General features: G+C 42.8%; 1 protein-coding gene across 4 annotated transcripts in view; it reads left to right on the top strand.

Moving 5' to 3' along the window:
* The window catches only part of SMOC1 (SPARC related modular calcium binding 1), a 137,385-nt gene that overhangs the window by 45,772 nt on the left and 67,427 nt on the right, over positions 1–24,186 (top strand). For all 4 annotated transcript variants that reach the window (XM_050897981.1, XM_050897983.1, XM_050897982.1 and 1 more), the window contains exons 3-5: positions 5,745–5,857; positions 17,313–17,412; positions 19,954–20,001. In XM_050897981.1, the coding sequence (XP_050753938.1) occupies positions 5,745–5,857; positions 17,313–17,412; positions 19,954–20,001 (261 nt within the window). The remainder of the gene's footprint in view (positions 1–5,744; positions 5,858–17,312; positions 17,413–19,953; positions 20,002–24,186) is intronic.

Raw genomic sequence — 24,186 nt, 5'->3', positions numbered from 1 at the left:
AGGTGCTCGACAGAGGAACTCCCATAGAACTGGAAGGGATCACATGGGCCATCGAGCCCAGTCACATGCAATTGTGATAGATACCATATCCAAGAACTTATCCTTATGAAATGAGCAATTTTAACTTGTGCTTCCTTCGGGGGCGGGGGGGGGGGATGACACCTAGATAACTAAAGTAAGGAAAAGAGGAAGCATATTGTGGACAGCAAGGCATAGTTCTGCACCCCAGGTTACCATAGGTTTCCAATTTCATATGCTGATAACTTGAACTGTGCTTGTGCCAAGGCAAGCAGAATGGTTTCCATAGTGAGAACAGAACCTTTTTGATTCAGCTTAGCGCTCTGCTCTCTCTCAAGAAGCTAAGGACCTTTAAAGATGAAATCTTGCCAGCCCTTTGGGAACTATAACTCTTATTCAGCTCTCGCTTCTTGCTAGCTTCCTCACGTGCTTTTCAATGGAATTCCTTCAGCGCTAAATTATCTGAACTCCCTCCGAACCCTCACTCACACATCACAAAGAGTTAAAAGTCAGGAGTAGCTTAAAATGATCAAACTACGACATCCATGACAAATGGAGCCTCATTGACATTCCAGAGAATAGTTCCAGATGGCATAGCTGTGTGTAAAATACACAGCCAAGCACTCCTACCTGGATCTTTTGTCAGCAGGCATCTTAAGATCTGATGTCAAGTAAGAGTTCTGCCTCAAAACTTTGCAGGGATGAAGGACAAATACTTGTCAAATGAGTCTTGGCAAGCTGCCAAGATTATGCAGCAATTGTTAGGGTATATTGGATATCTGGCTTAAAATACATTTAAGTTCTATGGTAACTGGTTGATTTCTAGGAACTTGTTTGGCCTATTTAATTAAAAAAAAGGGGTGGGCGTGTTCTAAAAACTTCCCTTTAGATTTATAATGGTTGGTTTTGAAAGTCTGCTGGTATAGAGCTTGTTCTTAGATCACAAGTCACTATGTAGAATGAACCTATCTGTAAGTTACCGGTGGGAATTGTAACAGGGGTCTTCAGCCCATCTCCTGGGACACCTGGATAAACACAACTTCTGGCTAATGTGCTGGAAAGGAAGGTCTCCTTTTGAGTAGTGATGGGTTGTCTGAAGGTAATCTTTCTCCTCTACCTACTGTTCTCATTGGACAGGAAATGATATTTTGAAATCACTCTTTTTTGTCCACTTGTTAGATCCATGTGTTTTGTCTTTGAACTTTCTTATTCCTAGTCAAGGGAGAATAAAGTGGGTCCCTCCTTGGCAGCAGTTAGTCAATAAAATCTGAAATGATGCTTTCAATCACTTTGCAAATTTAGGCATGTTTTTAGGTATGCTCCAAATAAGTTAGGGAACTCTGGAGTAGAAATGGTATGTGGGTATCAAAGAAGGAGCAAAGCACATCAGCATGAAAGGAAAGAAGTTGGAGATTCCAGGTGTAGGACTTGTCAGAAATGAAGTGGAAAACAATGGAGAGTGGAGAATGATTGACACCCTGTGGGACAGATGATCATGTTTTTGTAGTTTGCTCAGGTTCCATTTTTGCCTGTTTTATGCAAAGACACAGATCATTGGCTGGAGTAAATGGGTATGAATCTGCTGACTTCAGTGTAGCTGGACTGCTTCATGCCTGGTGGGGACCTGGCCTGTATGTTAGACAGTTACCTAATGGAACTAGAAATAGTTCAAAAGCTGCTTGGATCAATCTTTGCCCTTTGAGCTTTTGGTAAAAACAAAGTAGAATTAAAATTAAATAGCTAGGTTTTTGTGGTTGCATTGTATAGATTTGCTGCTAGTGTTATGTGGATACCTGGAGATGTTTTACTTTGTATTATTAGGATAGCTTGGGTCTTTATACCATGATGTTGTGTGGTGTCAAAACTGGCGCTCTCTGTTGAAGAGAGGATGCTGGAATTCTTGGGGCCTGTTCAGGAGTGCACCATGTATATTATGAGGGACACGGTGGTCTCATTTGAATAAACTGTTCATGGATAAGATCAACCATGGTAACTAGCCAACTTCATTGCAAAATCCAAAATTATGTGCACCTGCATTCTGCAGATTAGGCCACAGATGTCAAAAACATCACTTGTAGTTCACAATCTCCTAGTTGCCAGCTACCAACTTGAGAATGAATTTTCTTTAAAAGGCAGCTTTCTGAGCTGCAGTAAATCTGTCCTAAGTTTGAAGATATTTAAAGTCAAATTATTAAACAGCTCTGCTTTTTTTAAAAAGTCATCCTGTTTTGGTTTTTACCTTATGTAAGGGAGGGGAGGAAGTCCTATTTAGTCTCTGAACTGTGAAACTGGAATGCATTAATGCCGTCTGCTTTATAAGCTTGGTGTTTGATACTCCAGAGAACATTTTTAAGAAGGAAGAAAAAGTGCTGAAATACTCAGGTAAACAATCAAAATGCAAAATATGATGAATCTACATCATAACATCAGGCTTTAGTAAAATTTGTAATGCATCTTATTTGGGGTGAGCTATTTGGCAGCTACTTTCTAACACTTGGCACTTATGTAATATTTTACATTTTCTAATTAACAAAGCAAAAATAGCAAGGTGAAGTCATCCTACTGAAATCACATGTTGATGCAAACATTATAAAAATACCAGCCTGTGGAGTGAGGAAGAGAAGGATTGTCAGTCCTTTTAAAAACAAACTGGTAAATGTTGATATTAAAGGCACTGTTTTTACTGGAACTGAACTGTGAAATGACAGACAAAAAAGATAGCGGTATGCACACACCTCTGCAGCCAGCACGGTATATAGGTGGTTGTTCCAAGTCAAGACTGTAAAAGGACTGGCATGACCTTTGGAAATCAATGAGGGAGGATGGGAGAAGTAATCAGGGCTGAGTGTTCATGATCAGGAGAAAAACGGTCTGTCTTCTGTGCACTGTCTTCTCTGCACTTCAGCAGCAATTTGTGAAGAGACATCACTTGAGCCAAGGGTTGAATTTCAAGAGAGGATGCTGCAACAACGATTAGCTCTTGAATGCTGTGGTGTAGTGGTGGTGTACTATGCAGTGTAGTCTACTGGGTGGTAGTAGAGAGTTCAATCTATAAAGGCCAGTTAAAATTGCCAGGAGGGACACAGTCAGCAGTAACATGTTTATATTATCTTCTCCTTATAGTAAGGGCTTGATTGTGTGCATGTTTGTCTGCTCATTAGACAAATTGGACAAAGATCTGAGTTAGTCTCCCTAACTCTCCCTGAGTCAGTCTCCTCTTCTGCCTGGGCTCCTAATGTATTTGTACTACAGGGGATACCACAAAATGTTTGCTCCTACCAGCTATGTGGTGAAGGATCCAGTTTCAGTCATGTAGTTGTGACTGCGCCAGCAGTGAAGTAGATGCTATGTGGAAATGCTTTATGCTTCTGTTCTACATTCAGGAGAGGAACCAGATATGCCTGTCTGCAGTCCTGTATCCTCAGATGGAGAGACTAGAGAACACTTTCATTTGTGAATCTGTGCTTTGACTCTCATGTGAGAAATTTGCAACTCTTTTTTTTTTTTCTTTCCTTATATGTGCAGAGCTGCATAATCTATGCTGATTTTTTTGCTACTTAGTTGTCTCCTGTGAAGCAGAACTTGAAGGTGTTTTTAGTCAGACAGCTAGCTATAGAACAGGAAGTGCAGCCACACCATCTGGTTTTGTAATAATGTCCTGTGTCATGCCAAGCAAGATTAGGCTCTTAAGCTTGAACAGGAGATCTGCAGGTGATAGGTGTTCCAGTTAACAGCATTGCCAGTGCTTCCTTTTCAGCTGAAGAATGAGCATGTGTTGGAAGGGTCAGTACTGCTGGCAGGACTGTCCTCCAGTGGAGGTGTGCAAACGAGGTCTGATCATCTGGTCACTTCAGCAAGCAGGGGGAAAAAGGAAATTCCAGCTTAGAGGTTATATCATGGCTAATTAGAAAAACAAATGCTGCTTCCCTAAATTCAGTGTAAATTTTACTCAAGAAAGTCTTTTCATTCTGTAACAGTCTTGCTCTTTATACAAGCTCATAGTAGGTCCACCTGAGATCAAAGCTCCATGTGCTAAGGGTATTGTGCAAACACCCCACAAATAAATTACAGTCTAAAGAGGAGTGACATAGGATCAGAAGGGACACAAGGTCATAGGGAGGTGAGGGGACCGACTTGTAGTCACTCAGTGGGTCAGTGGCAGAGTTGATATAGGCACTCTTGCTTTGTAACCCAGTGCCTAAGCTACAGGCATGTGTGCTGAATACTATTGCTATGAATGACTTCTTCCAGAGAGAAGGGTTTGATTTCCATAATTTCAGAAGACTGGTGAAATCCTTCTTGGAGAGTAATGTGATATGTTTAAAATGAAACTGGTTGGCAAACCAGAAACTTAGTCTCTTGAGTCATCAGTTGTGTAAATAAAGTACTCAGCTTGAAAGCTTTGGTCTATGTCTTTGTCAAAACTATTTACAACATTATCATTTGGTTTCTCCATCTAGATACGCTTAGATGGAAATCACTTTTATTGCCATGCAATGTGAATTCAGTTGATCTGAGAACCCAGACTGGCTTTCTAATTCAGTGCTGGTATTGGTGATTCTGTTGTTGAAGTTCATGTGATCTGTGAAGCAGAATATGGGATCTTCAGGGATCCAGTGGAATTTTTTTTGTTTACCAACGTGACTTCCATGCCTGGTAGAACAGGGATCTGACCTTGATCACTCTCTATGGTGCTGCTGAAAGATTCTGATAATCAGATTTTGCAGTTTCAGCACTGAAAATCTTTCAGTCAGTGGATTCATGGGAAAAGGAAGAAGGTGCTAGTCCCTGTGTCAGTCCCATGGAAACAGATGTTTGTTGTTTTTCTTCTCTTTCTAGACTGAACAGCAGTGCTGTTAGACATCATGTTTTTAAATGTAAACACTGAGTCAATCTGTATCTCTGCAGGGCAGAACTCTCCTCTTTGACCCATCAATCATCAGTGTTAGGCTTATCTGGGTCTAAGCTCTGTAAGAGTGAGCTGGACCTGGAAGGGGTTAAGGTCGTGCTACATACTGCCATCATTTGAAATAAGTGCAGAGCTGAGATCTTAACCCCTTCAAGCTCTGCTTGCAGAGCAATGTTTTTTCTTGGTAGCAAAGTGAGTAACTGATATGAGAAAGTATAATGCACACCTGGTTGTAAGCACTGGGACTAGAGGTAGAAGCTGGGTTTCAGGAAAGCACAGGCAATGGCATATCTACCTTATCTGAACCACACAAAGGTGGAAGTTCAGATGGGTGGCTGGTTATTTTAGCATCTTACTGGGAGAGTTGCTCAGAGAAGAAGCTTTGCTGGGGCCATCCCTTCTTCCACATTGCTTACTTCTGGGCCTGAATTACTTGGCTTATGCTCAGCCATCCAGTTTCAGGCTGTTAACACAAACACAACTCCCTCTGGGAAGGCCTTTCACTGTGCAGACATTGTGCTCCAGCACTTGTTGGAAGAAGCTTCCAGAGCCCTTGGATGACCATAAAAGCTGTTGCCTAGGAAATGAGGCAACCCTTCATTAGCTGGCTCGTAGTTTGATTGTCTAGGTTCATATTTGTCTTTGGGATCATAAGTGATAACTCCATAGCTGCCTCGTTAATGTGCAGGTAATGGTCCTTGATGCCTTATGGTTGTTTGGGGTTTTTTCCCCCTGCAGCTGCGTGGTGCATCTGGTAGCTTTTGAAGAGGCCAAATGGTGTTTGCAATCTAAGCGGGTTTTGCTTTTCTCTTTGTAGATGCTGGCCAAAGCAAGTGTCGATTAGAGAGAGCTCAAGCATTGGAACAGGCAAAGAAGCCCCAGGAAGCAGTCTTCATCCCAGAATGCAATGAGGATGGATCATTCACGCAGGTAAAATTTCTATTGGCTTCCCTCAGCCAGGCTGCCAGTGGCTGCAGGAGATTCACTGTTAAGGCGTGAGCCAAGTGATGATAGCAGCATGGGTGCACACTCTGACTCAGTTACTCAGGTGAAAGTGGTGAAAGCTGGGGACTTGTTTAACCTACTGGAAGTTTTGATTCGGTCACCATACCTTAAAAGACACATACATATGTAATGGCATCCACCTCCAATGTAGCATGGAAACAAATGGCATCAACCTCTAGCATAGCACAGAAACAAAAACAAGTTGCAAGGGGAGGTCAATTTTTCCCTGAAGATGAGCTGCAAAGAGAGCTGCGGCTCTCAGAACAGGATGGACAAAGCTTCTTCTGCTGTGGCCTGTGCTTCATCTATCCCAGCAAAAAAGTGATCTATTGAGCCTCTTTCCTCTGCAGGGTACTTGTTAGTGACAGACTCCTCTTTCCTGTTCTATGTCCTGTTGTGGTTTGGCGATCTGACAGAGAGGTGATGAGACTGCTTTGTTTGGGGGTTTGATTCTTCACTGTTCACTTGCTGGAACTAAATGATGTGCTGGGATTGTAAACTGTTTCATAATGCTGCTTGTCTTAAGAAGCAATTATCTCAGGCAGGGGTAGCAGAGGAGGCTTATGGTTTGTTGGCCTTTATCTGTGAAAAATGAAGTCAGTCCTGGTCACTGAGCATCCTTCAGAAACAGTTGGACTGGGAGAGGTCTTACAGAATTCCAGACAAGTTGAAGTAGTTATGGCAAAAAGAAAGCCCTCACGAAGGCGATTTTGAGAGGAAGAGTAGTTTGCTGAGGCAGGGTAGAAATGAAGAGTGATACTCGGTTCTGTTACCACTAGCATATTGAGTAGTGTCTCAGTGCTAACTGAACCAGGTGTTAAAAATGGCTCATGTGCAGTTCCCTAATAGGTAGGAGCAGTATGCTGTCTGCTCAGTTTGGCATGCATCTCAAAAGCCAAAATCCTGCAACCCTGATGACCTCTACTTTGTGAACTTAGGTAAATCACACAACTTCTTTTGCTTTAGCTTCCCTATATCTAGGACTGCTCTAGAGATCTTGTACCTCAGAGAAATTTTAGGATTCATTAGTTGTTTGCAAAGTCTTTTGAAGGTAAAAAAAAAATCCAAAGTATAATCAATATTGGCTTCAAAAAGATGAGAAAAACAAAAAGCTTGGGGGTTGGCTCAAACAACTTGTGATGCCTGGGGGAAGAGGAAAGATTTTTTTTTTTGTGATAACCCACCAAAAATTTTTATTCCCCCCCTCAGCCTTACCCTCCCATTATCTGGTGTGTGGGAGTGTTTTTGTTTTGTTTTTTAATGGTGAAGTGGGAAGAGTTTTATCCATCCTGCCAACTTTGCATACTTCTTTCGAGCAGCGTCATATTTGTGTACGGTGTGGACCATCTTGGGAAGGTGGGGGTAAGAGAAGGTGGCTGCAGTTTCTTGCAGTCTACACTATCAATTGTTGAAATTTGATTTTTGTGTAGAGCTGCTCAGGTTATGCTGGCACTGGAGGGGAATACTTATAAAACCTAGCACAGTGGGCCAACTAAGTGTTCCATGTTAAACTTTATAGTTCAAGAAAAAGGGGAAGGAAAGCTGACTTTCCAATGTCTCTGCCACCTGTCCATCAACCTCTTGGAGGGTAAAGTAGGGGGTGCAGGTGAAATTTTTATCCTAATAAGCTGGACTGAGAGTGCAGTCGATAAAGCTTTGTTTCAGACAGGTTTATTTGGAAGGTTGGTACCAGTGTCTGGATTGCGGAGCAGTTGCTGGGCCTCTTTCCTGCACATTCCCTGGCCAGTGTGGGTTGCCAGTGGAGGGCCAGCGTGGAACTGCTTACAAAAATTGTGTGTTTTCAGCTGGCAGCCAAGCGATATTTCACATTCTTCCTCCATTCAGTCCTATCTGTGAACACTAAAATGCTTTTGTTTTACCTGGCATGATGAAGGAAGCCTCTGATCCCTTTGTAGCTGGAATTAGCTGAAATTCATATCATTCCTTGGATCGTAAAAATACCCCACGTTCTACATACCTGAGGAACCAGCTTCATCACTTATATTGCAGCATTTAAGGTCATTGTCCCTGCATAAGATGTGAATGAAAAACAATGTCTGAGGAAGCTAACTGGTTTCAATGCATATTTGAGACAAATATTTCCTTTAGCTTCTGGTCCAAATTAATTAAACTTTGGTTTTTAAAAGGATGTATAAAAATCAGAATTCTGGTGAACAGTCTAAACAGTTTTTTGCTTCCAGCAACTCATGAATAGATCTCATCTGGTGGAGGTGGTTTGGATACTGCATCTCTTGTGCAGAGAATTGGCACCCCTGGGTTCTGCTCTGCAGGGAAGCTGTGTAGGCCAGTTCTTGAAGTCCCTGAGGCTTTGCTGAAGTCAGCTCTGAACTGTTATTAGTTATTCTGGTTCAGTACCCAGAGAATTGCTCCATCCAGACTCCAAAATCTCAGTTGGGAAGTCCAGAACTGAGCAGCATCTCTCAGCGAAGTTTCTAGGAGAAATACCCACCATGCTCTTCAACCTTGAATCCCCATCCCAACAAGAATCTAAGCAGATGCACATGCTTCAGGGTATACCCTGTATGTAAAGTTGGCTAAGGAAACTTTTTTCACCAACTTCCCCCTTCTGTGTAACTGTTATTGGAGGAATATTTTGGGTCGAAGAAAGATTCTGATCAGAGGGGAAAGAGATGCATGCATATATTTAGAATATCACGTCTTACTTGTTATAGCACTTACTCAAGATGTGGATGACTTGCTTTCAGGTCTTGAGCTGAGCCTCTGTTTTGTAGATGCATACACAGTAGGTGTTCAGGCACACATCATCAGCCTTGCCTTCAGACTTCAAAAGATCTGGGTTTTTGTCTAATAGAAATTCTTGAAAGTTTTGCAGGAGTGAAAAACATAACAGTGTAGGTTTGGGAGCTGCATTTGGTAGTGGTAACTGTATGTTCACAGGACCTGTTTGGTCTTAGCCAGATTGAACTGTTGCTTTTGTGGTTTATCATCCTCCTCTTGTTTAGAAACTAAATTGCAATCACTATGGGTCAACACTGAAAGCAGCACTAAGTGAGGCTGTTCCTCTGAAAGCAGCGCAAGTCTGCCCTTTCCAGATCCTGGAATTGCATGTAGTACAAAACTGTGTGAATGTGGGGCTGGATCCACCGCAAATTGGAAGGGGCTGTAGGGTGGTGAAGAGAACATGGCTACTCTGCTGTTCTATGACTGTCAGGATGTGCTGCATGGGGCAGTGGCTGCAGAGGGGAGACCATGTTTGCCTTATCTCCTCCTGCTTCCCTGCAGGGTAACTGGCTCTGAGACCCAGCAGTCAGATGTGGTAACAAGGGTGAAAGGGAGGAGGGCCTGAAGGCAAAGACGTTGGTTTGGCTTGCATTTAAACCCTGTGTTAGAGACACCCTGTGTGTCTTAAACACTTGTATAATCTTTTTTTATTGTCTGTAAAATCTAGACCTAAAAGAAGTGTTGCTACCGATTCTATTGTTTGGATGGCCAGTTTTCCTAGGCATGGCTAGTTATAATGGGGTTTGTGTACTGCATGAAGAGGAGCAGGCACCTGTCAATTCACTGGTTTTCATAACTGTTTCTATGCACCATGTGTGCTGCTTCCCTTATTCTGGGAGTTTGTATATTGCAAAGATCTTATCAAATCCCTTTTTAGCACTGCTTACATATCTAAATGTGGCATGGATTTGCAGCATGGAAGAGGTGGTGGCATTGCAGGCATGATGGGATGCCTGTAAATGGGAGCAGACCTGATGAATTGCTCTGGGATTGCTATTTCTTTATATTTCAGTCTGTGGGGAATATTACTTCCTATAACAAAATCTCTCTGCACTTAGCCCACAGTAATGTAAGCACACAGATAAAACTTGAGTTATTCACAGCGTAAGAATGTTTGTTTGATATGAGTAATTTAATTGTATAAAACTGAGGTCATGTGCTGTTGTGCAAAATTGGACATGACTAAAACCAGTTTCTGTTCCCAAGACTTGCTCTCTCCTTTTTGCTGTTATGCTGTATTTTGCATAAATGCCATTCCCTTTCCATGCTGCACTTAACCTGCTGTGATCTGTTCTTCATAAACAACAGGCTCTATTGGGTAATCTGCACACTTTCTTTTGCTGCCTAGTGCCATTGGGCTTGTTGCCATGGACTGAGAGAGACTTGCATTCTTCATAGTTTTCCCCCAAGCAGTTTTTTAGAAAAGGTTGCTGAGGTTTTAAACGGGATCTGTTTCAGACAGATTAATATGAACATGAATAATGTTAACCCTGCTTTGGGGGTGTAGTCTTGTGGGGCTTTTGTGGTGTCTTGCTATTTGCCACCACCTTCCACTATCTAGCTGTGGTTTCTTTTCCTTGCAAGTCTGCATATGAGTGGCTGAGAGCAAGTCTCCTTGGAGAGTTTCTTCGAGTTTAGGGCTCTCTAAACTGCAGCTGCTGGTGCCGTTACGATGCAGCACTGAGATTTCTCTTAAAGCAAGTGCATCAGTCAAACCTGTCGTCTTATGATGGGATCAGTGAGTGGGCTGACTTTGTTAGAGCAGTTTTCTGTTATCAGATAGCTTCCAGAGCACTCCCACATCTGGTAATACAAGTCTGTTTGGAAAGAGTGATCTATATTATGGTCCACAGCAATGGTTTGTTCTGTGCTATGCTAATGCATGTACAAAGTACTGCTTTCTCCTAAGTCCCACAAACAGGCCCCTTTCTAAACATGTGGGGAACCCTCTCAGCCTTCAGTGTGACTTCATGATCCAAGTCTGTTCCTCTGCATTGGCTAGTGTAGCATGATGCTGGGCAGAATTACAAACTCATTTCTTAATGCAGCACGGTGCTGCGGGGCACTGTGTAGACATGTCCCACATTCCCTGGATGCTGTCTATTATTCCATTATTCAGTGCTCATACTCTAGCAATACTAAGCTCTCAAGGACTTAACCTCTCCTTTCAGAAGGAAAGAACACAGTCTGTCTTGCTAGATTAAAGAAACTCTTTCTTCATAAAGAATCTGGGCTTTAATTAGTAGATGGTTCTCGCTTTTTTATTAAAAGACATCCCTTCTATAAAAGACTGTAGCTGGAGCTCTCTGTGAATACTGCTCTGCAGATTTGTCTGCTACTTACGCACTTGCTTTCTTCCTGCAGCGCTCGTTGTGTTTCTTGTTTGTATATGGGGCTAAAGATAACCCATGGATGGGTAAGGAGGTAGCAACTTTGGTTATATACGGCATTTCTTCAAAGAAGTACCAGTCAAGAGAGCAAAGGAACAGATTCTTAAAGCAGGAGTGGATGTCCTTAAGGAAAGTGACAATGTAAGATCATTCTTAACTTTAAAGGGTCACATTCTGTGTCAGAAGCAGAAAGCCTCTCTTCGGGATCCCTTTCCTGAGCTAAAAATGGTATCTGTGCCAGAGTGTGTGTTGGGAATGCCCTTGACCATGGCTAAGATTCTTTTGCCACAAATCACTTCTTTCCCTGGTTATATGAATTGTGAAATTCCTGTGGAGCAAGCATTTCTTGAGTGGTGCATAGACTTGAGGGAGGTGGCTGCTGCATAAAGCCCTGGTGGGAGTATTTGTCTGCACAACATCATTTGGGAAGAATTAAATGTGAGCAGGGAAAAGAAAAAGTGACAAAAATGATTTAAGGGGTTCTAGTCCCAAAGAAGCTCAAACTTAAGATGTAGACTGATTCATAGCTCCCTAAAATTGTCTGTAAAGGCAAGGCAGACTTCTGGCAATAGTCAGCTGACTCTTAATCTAGCAGAAGGTATGACAAGATCCAGGGTCCAAGCAGTACAGCAAGACATTTAAACCAGAACAGAGGCATCACCACTTAAAGTTAGGATAAATAGCCATCAGGCCAGCGTGCTGACTGTGAGCCACTAACTTGGGTTCAGAGGATGTGGTGGATTGACCCTGGCTGGATGTCAGGTGCCCACCAAAGCTGCTCTATCACTCCCCTCCGCAGCTGGACAGGGGAGAAAAAATAAAACGAAAGGCTCGTGGGTCGAGATAAGGACAGGGAGATCACTCACCAATTACCATCATGGGCAAAACAGACTTGACTTGGGGAAAAATTAGTTTAATTTATTACTAGTCAAATCAGAGCAGGATAATGAGAAATAAAACCAAATCTTAAAACACCTTCCCCCCACCCCTCCCTTCTTCCCAGGCTTAACATTACTCCTTATTTTCTCTACCTCCTCCCCCCACAAGCGGCGCAGGGGGACGGGGAATGGGGGTTTGGGTCAGTTCATCACACGTTGTTTCTGCTGCTCCTTTGTCCTCAGGGGGAGGACTCACACTCTTCCCCTGCTGCAGCGTGGGGTCCCTCCCACAGGAGACAGTCCTTCATGAACTTCTCCAATGTGAGTCCTTCCCACGGGCTGCAGTTCTTCACGAACTGCTCCAGCATGGGTCCCATCCACGGGGTGCAGTCCTTCAGGAACAGACTGCTCCAGCGTGGGTCCCCCGCGGGGTCACAAGTCCTGCCAGCAAACCTGCTTCAGCGTGGGCTCCTCTCTCCACGGGTCCGCAGGTCCTGCCAGGAGCCTGCTCCAGCATGGGCTTCCCACGGGGTCACAGCGTCCTTTGGGCATCCACCTGTTCTGGTGTGGGGTCCTCCACGGGCTGCAGGTGGATATCTGCTCCACTGTGGACCTCCATGGGCTGCAGGGGGACAGCCTGCCTCACCATGGTCTTCACCACAGGCTGCAGGGGAATCTCTGCTCCGGCGCCTGGAGCACCTCCTCCCCCTCCTTCTTCACTGACCTTGGTGTCTGCAGAGTTGTTTCTCTCGCATCTTTTTACTCCTCTCTCTCTGGCTGCAACTGCCACTCCCCTGTAACTTCTTTTCCCTTTCTTAAATGTGTTATCCCAGAGGCGCTACCACTGTTGCTGATTGGCTTGGCCTTGGCCAGCGGCGGGTCCGTCTTGGAAACCCGCTGGCATTGACTTTATCGGACATAGGGAAGCTTCTAGCAGCTTCTCACAGAAGCCACCCCTGTAGCCCCCCCCCACTACCAAAACCTTGCCACGCAAACCCAGTACAGAGGACTTTCTAGATGAGCCTCAATGGCTCGAACAAAGGAAAGGCTTGATTGAAGAATTGCAGTGTGACACTGGCTTCTGCTCTGTGGGTCAGACCAGATGACCTACTGGCTTGGAACAATTTATTTAGCTGTTTTTACAGTGTTTACAAGGAGCACCTGGATGCAGCCACAGTTTGGAGCCTTCCCTCATGCTGTGAGTGAGGGTGGTAGCTCTGCTGCCTGCCCTCACCCTCAGCAGTGCCATTCAAAAACTGAATGTGTTTTTTCTTCTCTCATAGAAGTACTGCTTTGAATGGAGAAGGAATATTTTTCTTCCCTTCTCCTCTCTGCCCTCCATTATGGAAGGAGCCAGGAAATGTTTGTCTGATCTGTGGTGGGATGGGAATCGGTTACCAGACTCTTCATGTGAACAGCAGTGAAAGGCTAGTCTGAGTGTTGCTGTTCCTGTGCTCAGCCCAAGGTGCTCTCAAGCCTCTTACAGCAAACTTCTTTCTATAACTCCGTAGAGACTGGTTTCAGCCATCACAGAATTACTGCTTTGCCCCTGTTCTCTCCCTCATACATGTGCATGCAATTTCTCTCCCATTTCCAGTTTATCTTTTGGAAACACCCCCTTGATCCTCCTTTGTCAAATGGCTGTAAAGGGACGCTGCTGCTTGCTTGTTGAGAAGCTTTGGACTGCTTGGGAATCTGATTCTGGCATTGCCAGTGAGATACTGAAGAAACCCAAACAGCGGCTTCTTTTTCCCTCAGGAAATTAAAACTGTAGTCACTGGCAGACAACTCTGCCTCTTAATGTTTTTATATTGTAATGAACTTGATGAGAGCAGGTGTTTACTCATGCAGCCAGTGGCTAGTATGTTAGCTACCGTTTGATTTCACACATCGTAATGGCAGAGGGGAATAGAGGAACTGCTGCTACACTCTTAATTTGGGCAGTGGTGGCAGAGCAATTTTTTGCTGGGTTTGTCCCTCATGCTTTTCGTCCTTCAGTTGAGTCACAGCTGAGATGGCATATCTCATCCCTGAAAAGTAGGAACAGTGTCCTCCTGTATGATCAGGGATTTGAGTGCTTGCAGGGCTTTAAACTGCAGTTTGATTTTTTTTTTTTTTTGGAAGTGTAGATGTTAATGGGGAATCTGTTGGAAGACCTCAAATGGTTTGCAGGTTTTATTTCTCTGATTCCCTGTTATGTAACTTAAAATGTTCAGCTGTTGGACAAGTGTATGTTAATCTGAGATGTCAAACTCCGTCATGTACCTTTCCAGCAGTAATGAGCGTTCTGTAGCTGCAGCTTGGTTAGCAATCAAGTTTATTTTGTATATAAAATTGATAATGTATTTTCTCTGACACAATGCTTAGCTTTAGAAGACTGAGAGCCAAAAAGTCAAAAACACTTTTTCTAACATGTATTTTGGTAGAGCCCAAATTAACTCAATAACTGAAGATTAGATCTGTGCAGTAAACAGGTGTCACTTTAACACAGTCTTCTGATTATAACAGTATTTAAAAATCTTGCTCCTATGGGAGTAGGATTAAATGAGGTTGAAGATTTAAATGGGACTTAGAAACAAAACCTCAAACTGAAGATCATTGGAAACTGATTGGAAAAATTTAAAGTAAACCCCAAATTTTCAAGATTCCTTACTATAGTTGCTCTGGAATAGTTGACACTTTACAGAGTTTGTTTACACACAGTGTTTAGAAATGGTACTGGATCAGCTGTTGCCTTTAAATTTTTTCAGTGCCATACCAGTGCTATGTAACTGATGAAAAGTATGCCAGGTTTTTTTTCCCGGCCTTTAAGCTGCAAACTCTAGGCTGTACGCCACTGTTATGACACCTAAATATGCTGAGACCTGGTCAGGTATCATGGTGAAAGGTAGAGTCTCTCAACATGAAGATGTTCAGGAAGGCCAACTGCAGTGATTTTTGAGGCTTCTGAAGTGTCCGTTCTTCGTGGGTAGTTGTCTGGCCTTTAGGATAAGGGCTGAGATTTAATTGCTGCTATTATCTGTAGTAGGGAAGTCCTTTGGTGCTGCAGTAGAACATGTGGTTGTTGTGAAAGTGCTGTCAATCTGAGATTTCTTTCTTTTTTTTTTTTTTTAATGGCAGCAGGGGGAAGAAAGGGTCATGGGATACCAGTCCAAGGAAGACCAGCATTCCTTAGCTTAGTTATTTACAAAATTACTTTGCTTTTATGGATGTAATGTTCTTGGCTTGTATAAATGAGTGTATGTAATTGGTAGGTCTCCATTGAGATGAGTTGCATATCATGCTCTTAGTTAATGCATCTATCCTAAATTTATGTCAATACATTTTTTTGGACTCCTCTGGCAAGTACTTTGGCTTGGCTGAAGGAATATCAAGTCGCTAGCACTTGAATTATTTAAATGCTGGGTACACTGGATTTTTTCTGTAATGTAACATGGAATGGTCTTGCCCTACAAATTCAAGACCCCATCCTGGAATTTGGCTTCATCTCTGGGTAAGATTTTTACAATTAATGCTCAGATGTAAAGACAGCTTCTTGTGCTGTTGGGAATGCAGTAATGTGTGTGTGATCAGCAAAGATAAACACTAAACACAGAAACCCAAGCAGTTCCATCACACTCATTTTGAATGTGCAATTGATTAGATTGAGCAATAAGAAATATTTTGCAACTTGATTATTGCTAATTATATTCATAGTGCTTTTGAGTAATTTGCAATCAATTTTGTCATATATTGAAAGAATAAATATTATATTGAGAGAATAAATATGAAAGTGTGCAGGTAGCAGTGACAGTGACTTTAACATGGGTACATGAGATTATTGTTGATTTTTGGCTGCTGAAAGTGAATTTGCTTGAGGCAAAATGATTGATTGGCACTTCAGTAAAACCCAAGATAAACACTTGGTACCGTGTTATAATTGCTCTTAGATCATGTTTTATGTGATACTCAAAGCCTTTTAAAAAGACTGTCGTTAAGTCTCTGAACAAACTCTGCTACCTTAGGGAATCGAAGCCAGCTGTCAGCAAGGGGGAATGACTGGTTTAGCTCTGAAGGATCCCTAATAAAGGGAACAGCACAAACACCCCATCACTCTTCTGTGTGGAGAGGACTGGAATGGGAAATCGGCTTCAATGAACTTGTTGGGGAAAAAAGAGAGAATGGACAGAATTCAATTTACAAGTAAAATAAAAAGGCAGTTTCTGAAGTGATCTCATTTCATGGCTTTTTTTCAGAAATATATTGAAGGAGCTAACTTTAGCTTATAGTAACGTAGGCATTTCTATACCGTTTCAAGATGCTGGAGGTACTGACGCGCACACTCAGCCACAGCTGAAAGTGTGTTTGCTAGAAAGGATTTTGGAACCTGTTAGTATTTACACAGATGCCTGTATGGTGATTGTTTACTTTTGTCTCTAAGTCAAAGGCATCCTGAATTTCATCCAAATGCTGACCACTTTGTGAAAGCTGAGGTAAAGGCTGTAACTAGATTTGTTAAGCTGGATGAAACTATATAGTGCCACTGAACAAATATCTGCATAGATGTTACTAAGACCAGTCTGCTAGATTGGGATTTATCTATTCTCACTTTAAAGGTCCACATCTGAACTAGTCATTCTGGTGTCCTTCCGTGGTGAAGGAAGGAACTGGGCAACTCCAGATATTCAGTTCAGACATAGAGCTTTAAAGTTAAGCAAGACGAATCTTATGCTGTGTACCTTTTGGCTCATTAGAGCCTTCATCAAATGTTCTTAAGTCCTTGTCAATACATGAAGAGCAAGCATGTTGGATCTTGCTCCTACTGCCTAGGTTGACATAGTAACAGGAGAGAGCTTAAATCTATCTGGAGAAGGTTTGTTAACTCAGTGTTGCATTTTTCCAGCCATGTTTACTGAACAAAATGCTCTTGAAACACCCACAGATGCTGTTCTCAAGCAGTGGCTGTGGAATTGGGCCAGGGTAGCCTTTCCACATCCCAGCTGGGATGCAGTGGGACAACTATTTAATGGCAAATAGTAAATGGGATTTAGCAGAGGGTGGAATGAGCTGAGACACAACTGCTGCATCCCCAAACTGAAGTGTTCTTGGCTGACTACTTGTAACTTCTTTTGCCTCCTGAATTGCAGCTAAAGGAGTTGTAGTAGGAGAAATAACCTTTCTATGGGGAGGGAGGTAAGGGGAGAAAGAAAAGATAACGATATCAAAGATACTCTTCTGTGTGACCTCCTCACTCTGAAGCATGTGTTTGTGATGCTCCTGGGTTGGGACTTCCACTAAGATGCTGGATTATAATAAAAGTGGTGGGTGATAGTGAGAAATGAAATGCCTGCTCTTTGTTTTATTAAACAGGTGCAGTGCCATACCTACACTGGATACTGCTGGTGTGTGACACCTGATGGCAAGCCTATTAGCGGCTCTTCTGTACAGAACAAAACTCCTGTATGTTCAGGTACTGTGGGAGTGGCTTCAACAAATACTAATTTGATAACCAAAGGGGATTGGGGAGAAAGCGTCCTGTTGAGTGCTTAATCTTTTTGAGTGACTCGTCCAGTTTACCCAATTTAACACTGCAGTTGTGCTTATATCTCCCTGTGTGCTTGCTGGCATTTGGAAGCTGCAAGGGAGCTTGGACTGTGGCATGTCCACCCTGCAGTTAGGGTACAGACACTCCTACAAGGCTTACTGAGAAAAACCACTAAGGTAACAGCCTTTGGTAGCCAAGGCAAGAGTCACAGTGTTGCTTGTACACCAAAACCAGAGATTCCCCTAACAGATGGGATAACTTTTTTCTGTGAGCTGTATTTTAAAGTGGTTCTCGGGCTGTGTTTACTGGGCCATGGGGTCATTTTGTCTTCAGAGTGACTTCAGTTAAAAGCTTGATAAGGTTGTGCTGTGAGAAACTGGTAGTTGTTGACTACTAGCCTCCAAATCTGGGGTCCTGCTGTTGTAATGGATTTGGGTCTTTTGATCATGTTGCTCAGCTCCAGCATGCCCATGCTTGTGTCATGGGGCTGGACAGCACTGGGCTTGCACCACAGCTCACAAGAGGGAGGTCCAGAGCCAGGCTGTTACTCATGGGTTTATTAAGTGACATGCTTCTGGGCAGTCAGCCTGACACTGCTCTGTTGCCCTGTAGTTTATTGGGCCCAAATCCATCACTTTCTGTACTTAAAACAGAGTGATGCTGTTTGTTTTTTCTCCTCACCATTCAATATGGCTCAAATGGGATGAGGTTGGGCTCTAGATTTTCATATGGCCCTGATCACTAGTGTACAGTGTAGCTTTGTGAGCTGTGGTGAACAGAGCTGCTGTGGTAGCAGCACGCTAGGCACAGGGAGGGATGGGAAGCTGTTCCGTGCTGTTTGGGAGAATTCAGGGGCAACACTAGAACTGTGCTACCCCCCCCCCCCCCCCCCCCCCCCCCCCCCCCCCCAAAAAAGAAAAGACAGCGAGCATAGGAGTGTGTTTCTAACAAGTTCAGTGATGCCACGTAGGCACTGCTGCTGCCTCTGACTTCATGCTCTGCAGTCTGCAGCCCATGGGTGTTTAATGTATTTCTCCTCTCACACTTTGCAGTGTTTGCCCTTTAGATGGGAGTATGACAGCAGTTAAACCTTTGGGTTTTTTTAATCCTTCTCACCTTATTCAGTGTCCTCTTGACTGTGGGGTGTTTTGTGGTAATAAGCAAACATAGTGACTTGCATGAGGGTTTGAGTTGAGTGGGAGAACTGTCTGGGAACCAGCGAGTCAGTGTAGCTTGAGGGGATGCTTGGTGTTTCATAGGTACATGGAAAGAAAATAAGATTAATATTCTGTTTTAGTGTAAGGTGAAATGCTACAGTAATTTGGCTTAAACCTTAGAATATGACTTTCTTCCACCATTCCCAGTATATGGTTTTGGTAGGGCATGTTTTAGAGTTTTGCTCATCTGTTCATTTAGTCTTAAGCTGTTTATAAAATTGTGTTACCAGGAAAGTAAAGTCACGGTGGATTGTAGGACACACAGATGTTAGGCCTATGATGACTAATATTGGGTATGTGCTTCCTACTTGTAATTCAGCAGATCTGTGATGAACTGATCTGCAAGTGAAGGTGCCTGGGCAATAGAGTTTGTTTAGAGTGTGTCTTGACCAGACTCTTAGGCCTGTCAGAGCTACCCCCTTTGGAGCTGACTTTGATCCATGTTTCCTGAAGGATCGGTAATCACTGGAACTGTTTAGTAATGGTGCACGAAGAATCAGTTTCCTGGGAATAAACCTATTAAAAAAAAAAAAAAAAAGCTTGTCAGACTTTTATACACTTTAGCAATAGATTTGTTCCAAAAGCTTTTATTATCAGTTGAAGTTTTAGTGGAAAACTGTGTGATGAAGCACTAAAGCAAACTGCAGAAACAAGTGTAGAATCATATAACTTAGATCTTCACATGATATATATTAAAAAACCCAAGATGTGTTCTATTCAAGTACATGCTGGATCTTATTCAGTGTCCCTTTTCAAACAGCTGGGGATGTTGAGGGGTTGGTTGAAATCCATTTTCTGCAAATTGTCCCACTTAATCCCTTTCCTTTACAATACTGCCCCTTGCATTCCCTGCACACTCTCTCCACCTGTTTTTGATTTGTTCTTCCTGACATTTGCAAATGAAAGGAGTGACTCTTACTGATCTTTCCTTCTTGCCCTTGGATTTATTCCAGGTTTCTTACTAGCACACTACTCTGAGCTCTTTCAAAGCACTGGATCCAGCTACTAAAGATTTCTTGTTTACTCTCATACTGATTTAACATCTTAGCACATAAAACTTCCTTATGATATCCCAGCTGATTGAAGCCACAGGCTCTCTGAATCCTAAACTGAGCTGTTGGCAAGTAAAACAGACACTTTGTGGGTGAGAGATTGACTGTATTAATGTGACATTACATGTTATGCGTGATCATGCAGCATCTAAATAGATGTCTTTTTTTTCTTTTTTTTTTTCCCTCCTCCCCTTTAGGTTCTGTAACTGATAAACCATCAAGCCAGGGTAATTCGGGAAGGAAAGGTGAGTGGAGTCCTGTGCTTCAGCAACTTGTTTTGTAATAGCAGCTGCCCAGCCAAGTCCCTTGAGATAACTCAGAACCTGGGTTCCTAACCAGCTCGGTGTGCAGGAGGCTTATGTGCCTTTAGACCTCCCCCTTCAGCAGGAGGAATAAGATGGCAGTCTGTGCACCACCCTGTAGAGTAGAAAATGGTGTGCTCTGCTCTGTGCTCATCAGCTGAGGTGTAGTACATGAAAGCAGAGCTTCCCAAAGGGGTGGCTGGCACAGAATAACCTCTGCTTGTTCACCTTGAAGTTAACTACTGAGCATTTCTCAGTAAAATCCCTAGAGATTAGGAAGGCTATCGATATGACTAGTACACTGGGAGTCAGGAGTGCCAATGTCATGGTTGTGGCTTTATATGCATTGAAAAGTGGGTTTAACAGAGCATAAAAGCCTCTGGCCAGCTGGAGCAGCACTGGATTAAACCCTAGTTGTGCTTGGAAACCTCACTCTTTTGTGCATTAGGCATTGGTCCTCCTTATTCTTTAAACTCCTTTCTCCAGTTCTTGCCTTTCCTGAGCAAGGCACTAGAGATGTGTCGTCGTTCTCCTTCTCCTGTGTGTATTCATAGCCCTTCTGTGTCCTCTGATTTGTGTTCATTGAAATAGTCTTGGGGAGGGGTGACCACTGAAGTATACATTGAGGAGCACTCAAGTTTGTCTTTAGGCCTTCTCCACACCCTGATTTTTCAACCCTTCTCCCCTCTACCCCCTGTTCAGAGTCAACTTTTGAGTTTGTCTCCTTACTACAGCAAAACAGTGCTGAATGCATCCTCACTCCTGCTGGTGAGGATGAAGGCTGTTTCCTGGGAGAAGTTTCTGTTTTGATATCTGAAGCAGGATTATTACTGCTAACTCTCTAAACCAATTATTTCTGACACTTCAAAACGCAGGAAAATGCCTACTTTGATGCCAACACTTTAATTTGAAGAACGTCTTCGATGCTGGGACTGTCAATCCAGTCCTGAAAACACTTAACAGGAATTAGATTGCTATGTTCAGAGCAGTGATGCATTTTGAGCATATCTGCTCTCCAGTCTATTGGTTGTGTATAGTAGCTTAGGAAAAGGTAGGGAGAAGAAAGATGCAAGGAAAACTACTTAGTTAAGACTGAATGCTGAAGTCTGCTTCTTATTTTAGATAAGGATATGTCTCTGTAAACCTGTAATTACATGTTAATGTATAATTGACACCTGAACGCATTATCATTCTGTTAATGCAATCATTGCTAGTCTAGCCTGAAGTACAAGCAAATCAAGTAGCTTTTGAAATCTGCATTATTTTTGAGTGAGGGTTGCTTGTAGGGTTCCTACCTGAGTAGTCCTGGTCTGTTCTTCTAGAATTGGCAGCAGCTTATGTAGGGTTTTGTAAGAAACAGAAGCAAAAAGGGAAAATGTCTGAACTTGTTTTTTGCACTTCACTCCCTTTATTAACTCAGAGATTGGAACATGCAAAAAAGAGAACTGTAAATGGAATGAATTAATCTATAAAATTTGTAATATAAATTGATTCTCCTTGGTGCTGCCTCTGGCATCCTGTTTCAAGAATGGTATGCTTGGTCACGTGGCTGCAGAAACTTCCTATGCATTAGCTGTCAAGAAAAGGAAAATGTTTCCCTTGGGGCCAGCATGCTTCAAGCAATCATGTAAACTTTCTGTCCCCTCCGATTCTGAATCTGTTCATATCTGTTGGAAGCCCCTGCACAAGCTACTTTGGCCTTTCTCTATCATGTTAGAAAAATACTTGTAAGCAATTATTAAATAGGTCTTTTAAAATCAAGAGGGTTTTTATAAGTTGAAATAATTTGGTTTAAAATTTGATGGACTTAGCATTACTCTTTCAGCTAGTGATGAATGCCTAACCTAAAAATGAATTTGGCTTGCTTATCAGTGTGTTTTCTTGACTTAAGTTACCTTGATTCAAAATTCCAGGATCAGGTCCTGTTGTAAGGAAGTTGGAACCAAGAACAGCCTGGCTTCCTTGAAGCAAGATGGTTGCTGGAGGTCTGGCTTTTCTGAAGACTGGTGGCTAGCCAGCATGCATATAACCATCCATTCTAGCTGAGTGTTCAGACTCTTTCTGCAAAGATTGCCCTTTGCAAGAAGACAAAAAGGGCAGGATGAGTGGTCCAGCAGGAAGTGGGTCAGTGATGACCTTTCTGTTGTAGAGGCACATCTTGGAAACTTCTGACATCACTTTGGATGACTGCCGTCTGACTTGGGAGCTTTTGGACTTTTCCCACTGCACAGCAGACTCCTGTGTCCATCCCTGGATAAGGGTCTCTGAGTCATATAGCATTATCTGGCACAGAATAGGCGCTCTCAGAAGGAAAAGGAATAGCTAAGACCCTCAAAATTGATTTCTTTTGTCCCAGTCATACAGGAGTGTAAAATATGGAGCTAATAAACTGTGTGATGCTGGTGCCTTTCAAGTCTTCAGGGCAAAATAGTTTTTTGGATGGAGGCTGCTCAGCCTTAGAAACAGTGCAGATGGGTAGGCTGAAGCTGTTGGGTAATAATGAAGACTTCACTAGCATATTAGCTCTCCTTTAGAAGAGACAAATTAACGTTGGAAGGAGAAAAACGCTGGTTATTGGTAACAACTCGCTTTCTCCAAATGTTTTGGCCTCTTTTCCATCCTGTTTAGCCCTAATTTCTGGGAGTCAATAGGTATGATGGAGTCACCAGAAGATGTGAGGTAACATGTGATTCCACTCACAGGCTCTCCCACTACTGATGAAAAGAAAATGAAATGACTTTATGGTCATGTGGCTTGGCATGTAGTTCCAGAAGTGGCTCTGTGGAGCTTTCTGCAGAGAACAGGCAAGAGTGCTGGCAAGAAATCCTTTTTATTTTTAAATCACATGCTCTGGTTGCCCATGTTTACGTTGCTGCTATTGCTGTATGATGCAATGCCAGTTATTCATACAATTTGCCCTGTAAGGTAATTTAAATCAAATTAAATTGGCACCAAACTTAAAACTTTAAAATAGGATGTATTGATTTGTTCTGTGTATGAGAAGTGCTCTGTTGCTGGAAGGCAGAGTGGGCCTGGGGAGATGGAGGCATGTTTGTATGAGGTGGAATGGAAATCTAGGTTCTCTGGGACATTCTTGCTGTGTGGACTTTGCAGGTCAGACATTTACCACTGTTCTTTCTATGCTAAACTCGGCCTGCAAGTGAAGAACAAGTTTCCAGGACCTTTGTGAGGGAATGCAGTTATTCTTGGGTGGGATTAGGATGTCCAGAACCTGCAGATTTCTGTTGCTGTCTCTTCCTTATTCTGGCTTGTTCCTTGTACAATCCTTTCTCATAAGGAGCTTCTTGCACTAATTTACTCCAGTTGCTGCTTAGTTTGAAAGGCCTGAGAGACTTGGAAGATGCACACTGTCCCCTAGAAGGCTGGATCTCCCCCCTCTCTCTCCCACTGGGAGGTGGTTAATGTTTCAAGAAGCAGTGAAAGGCATCCTTGGAGCCAATATGACCGGACTTCTTCCCTGCCTAAAGAATGCAGAATGTTCCTTTCCAGCCAAAGGGAAATTGTGCCACACGTTTGAAACGAAACAAGCAAACACGAAACAAAATAAAACTTTATTTTCTCTGTCTGAGGAATGCTGGGGCTTTAGGAGCTCAAAGCTACAGATTTGGCATATTGCAGCCATGAGTAGTGTCTTTTGCAGTCACCAAGCAGGTTTTAAAAAGTAGGCTGTCAGGAGACAGAGGGATATAAAAAGCAGCCATGTCATTGCTTATGTCCATAAAGTCACTTGGTCTTCCCTCTTAAAACTCGAAACTGAGTGAATTAAAAGAGGAGAGATTGGAAATGAGTGAAGGGGGGGGGGCGGAAATCTAAGTGGGGATACTGGTTCGTTAGTGGTTGTTAACTGTTCTGGACACTGTGTGAGAGCTGTTGATACCATTTTTAAATCAACTGAATGAAGGAAATGGGAAAGGAGGCTTGGTTCTATAATCTGGGATTAAAAGATGATGCAAGTACAGGGTAAATATGGGCTGGATAAACTGTCAGTGTCAGTCATGAAGAGTCTTGAGTGGTACGAACTCCCTTTTTCTTTCATAAAGTCTCTTGCAACGCATAAAGTTTCAGGCCTGTTTTGACTTGCTTTGTTTCCCTATTGCAAAAGCTGGC

Source organism: Gymnogyps californianus, chromosome 5 (genome assembly GCF_018139145.2).
Source record: "Gymnogyps californianus isolate 813 chromosome 5, ASM1813914v2, whole genome shotgun sequence".
Taxonomy (NCBI): Eukaryota; Metazoa; Chordata; class Aves; order Accipitriformes; family Cathartidae; genus Gymnogyps; species Gymnogyps californianus.
The sequence above is the reverse complement of the archived record's forward strand: the minus strand, read 5'-3'. Positions and strand labels throughout refer to the sequence as shown.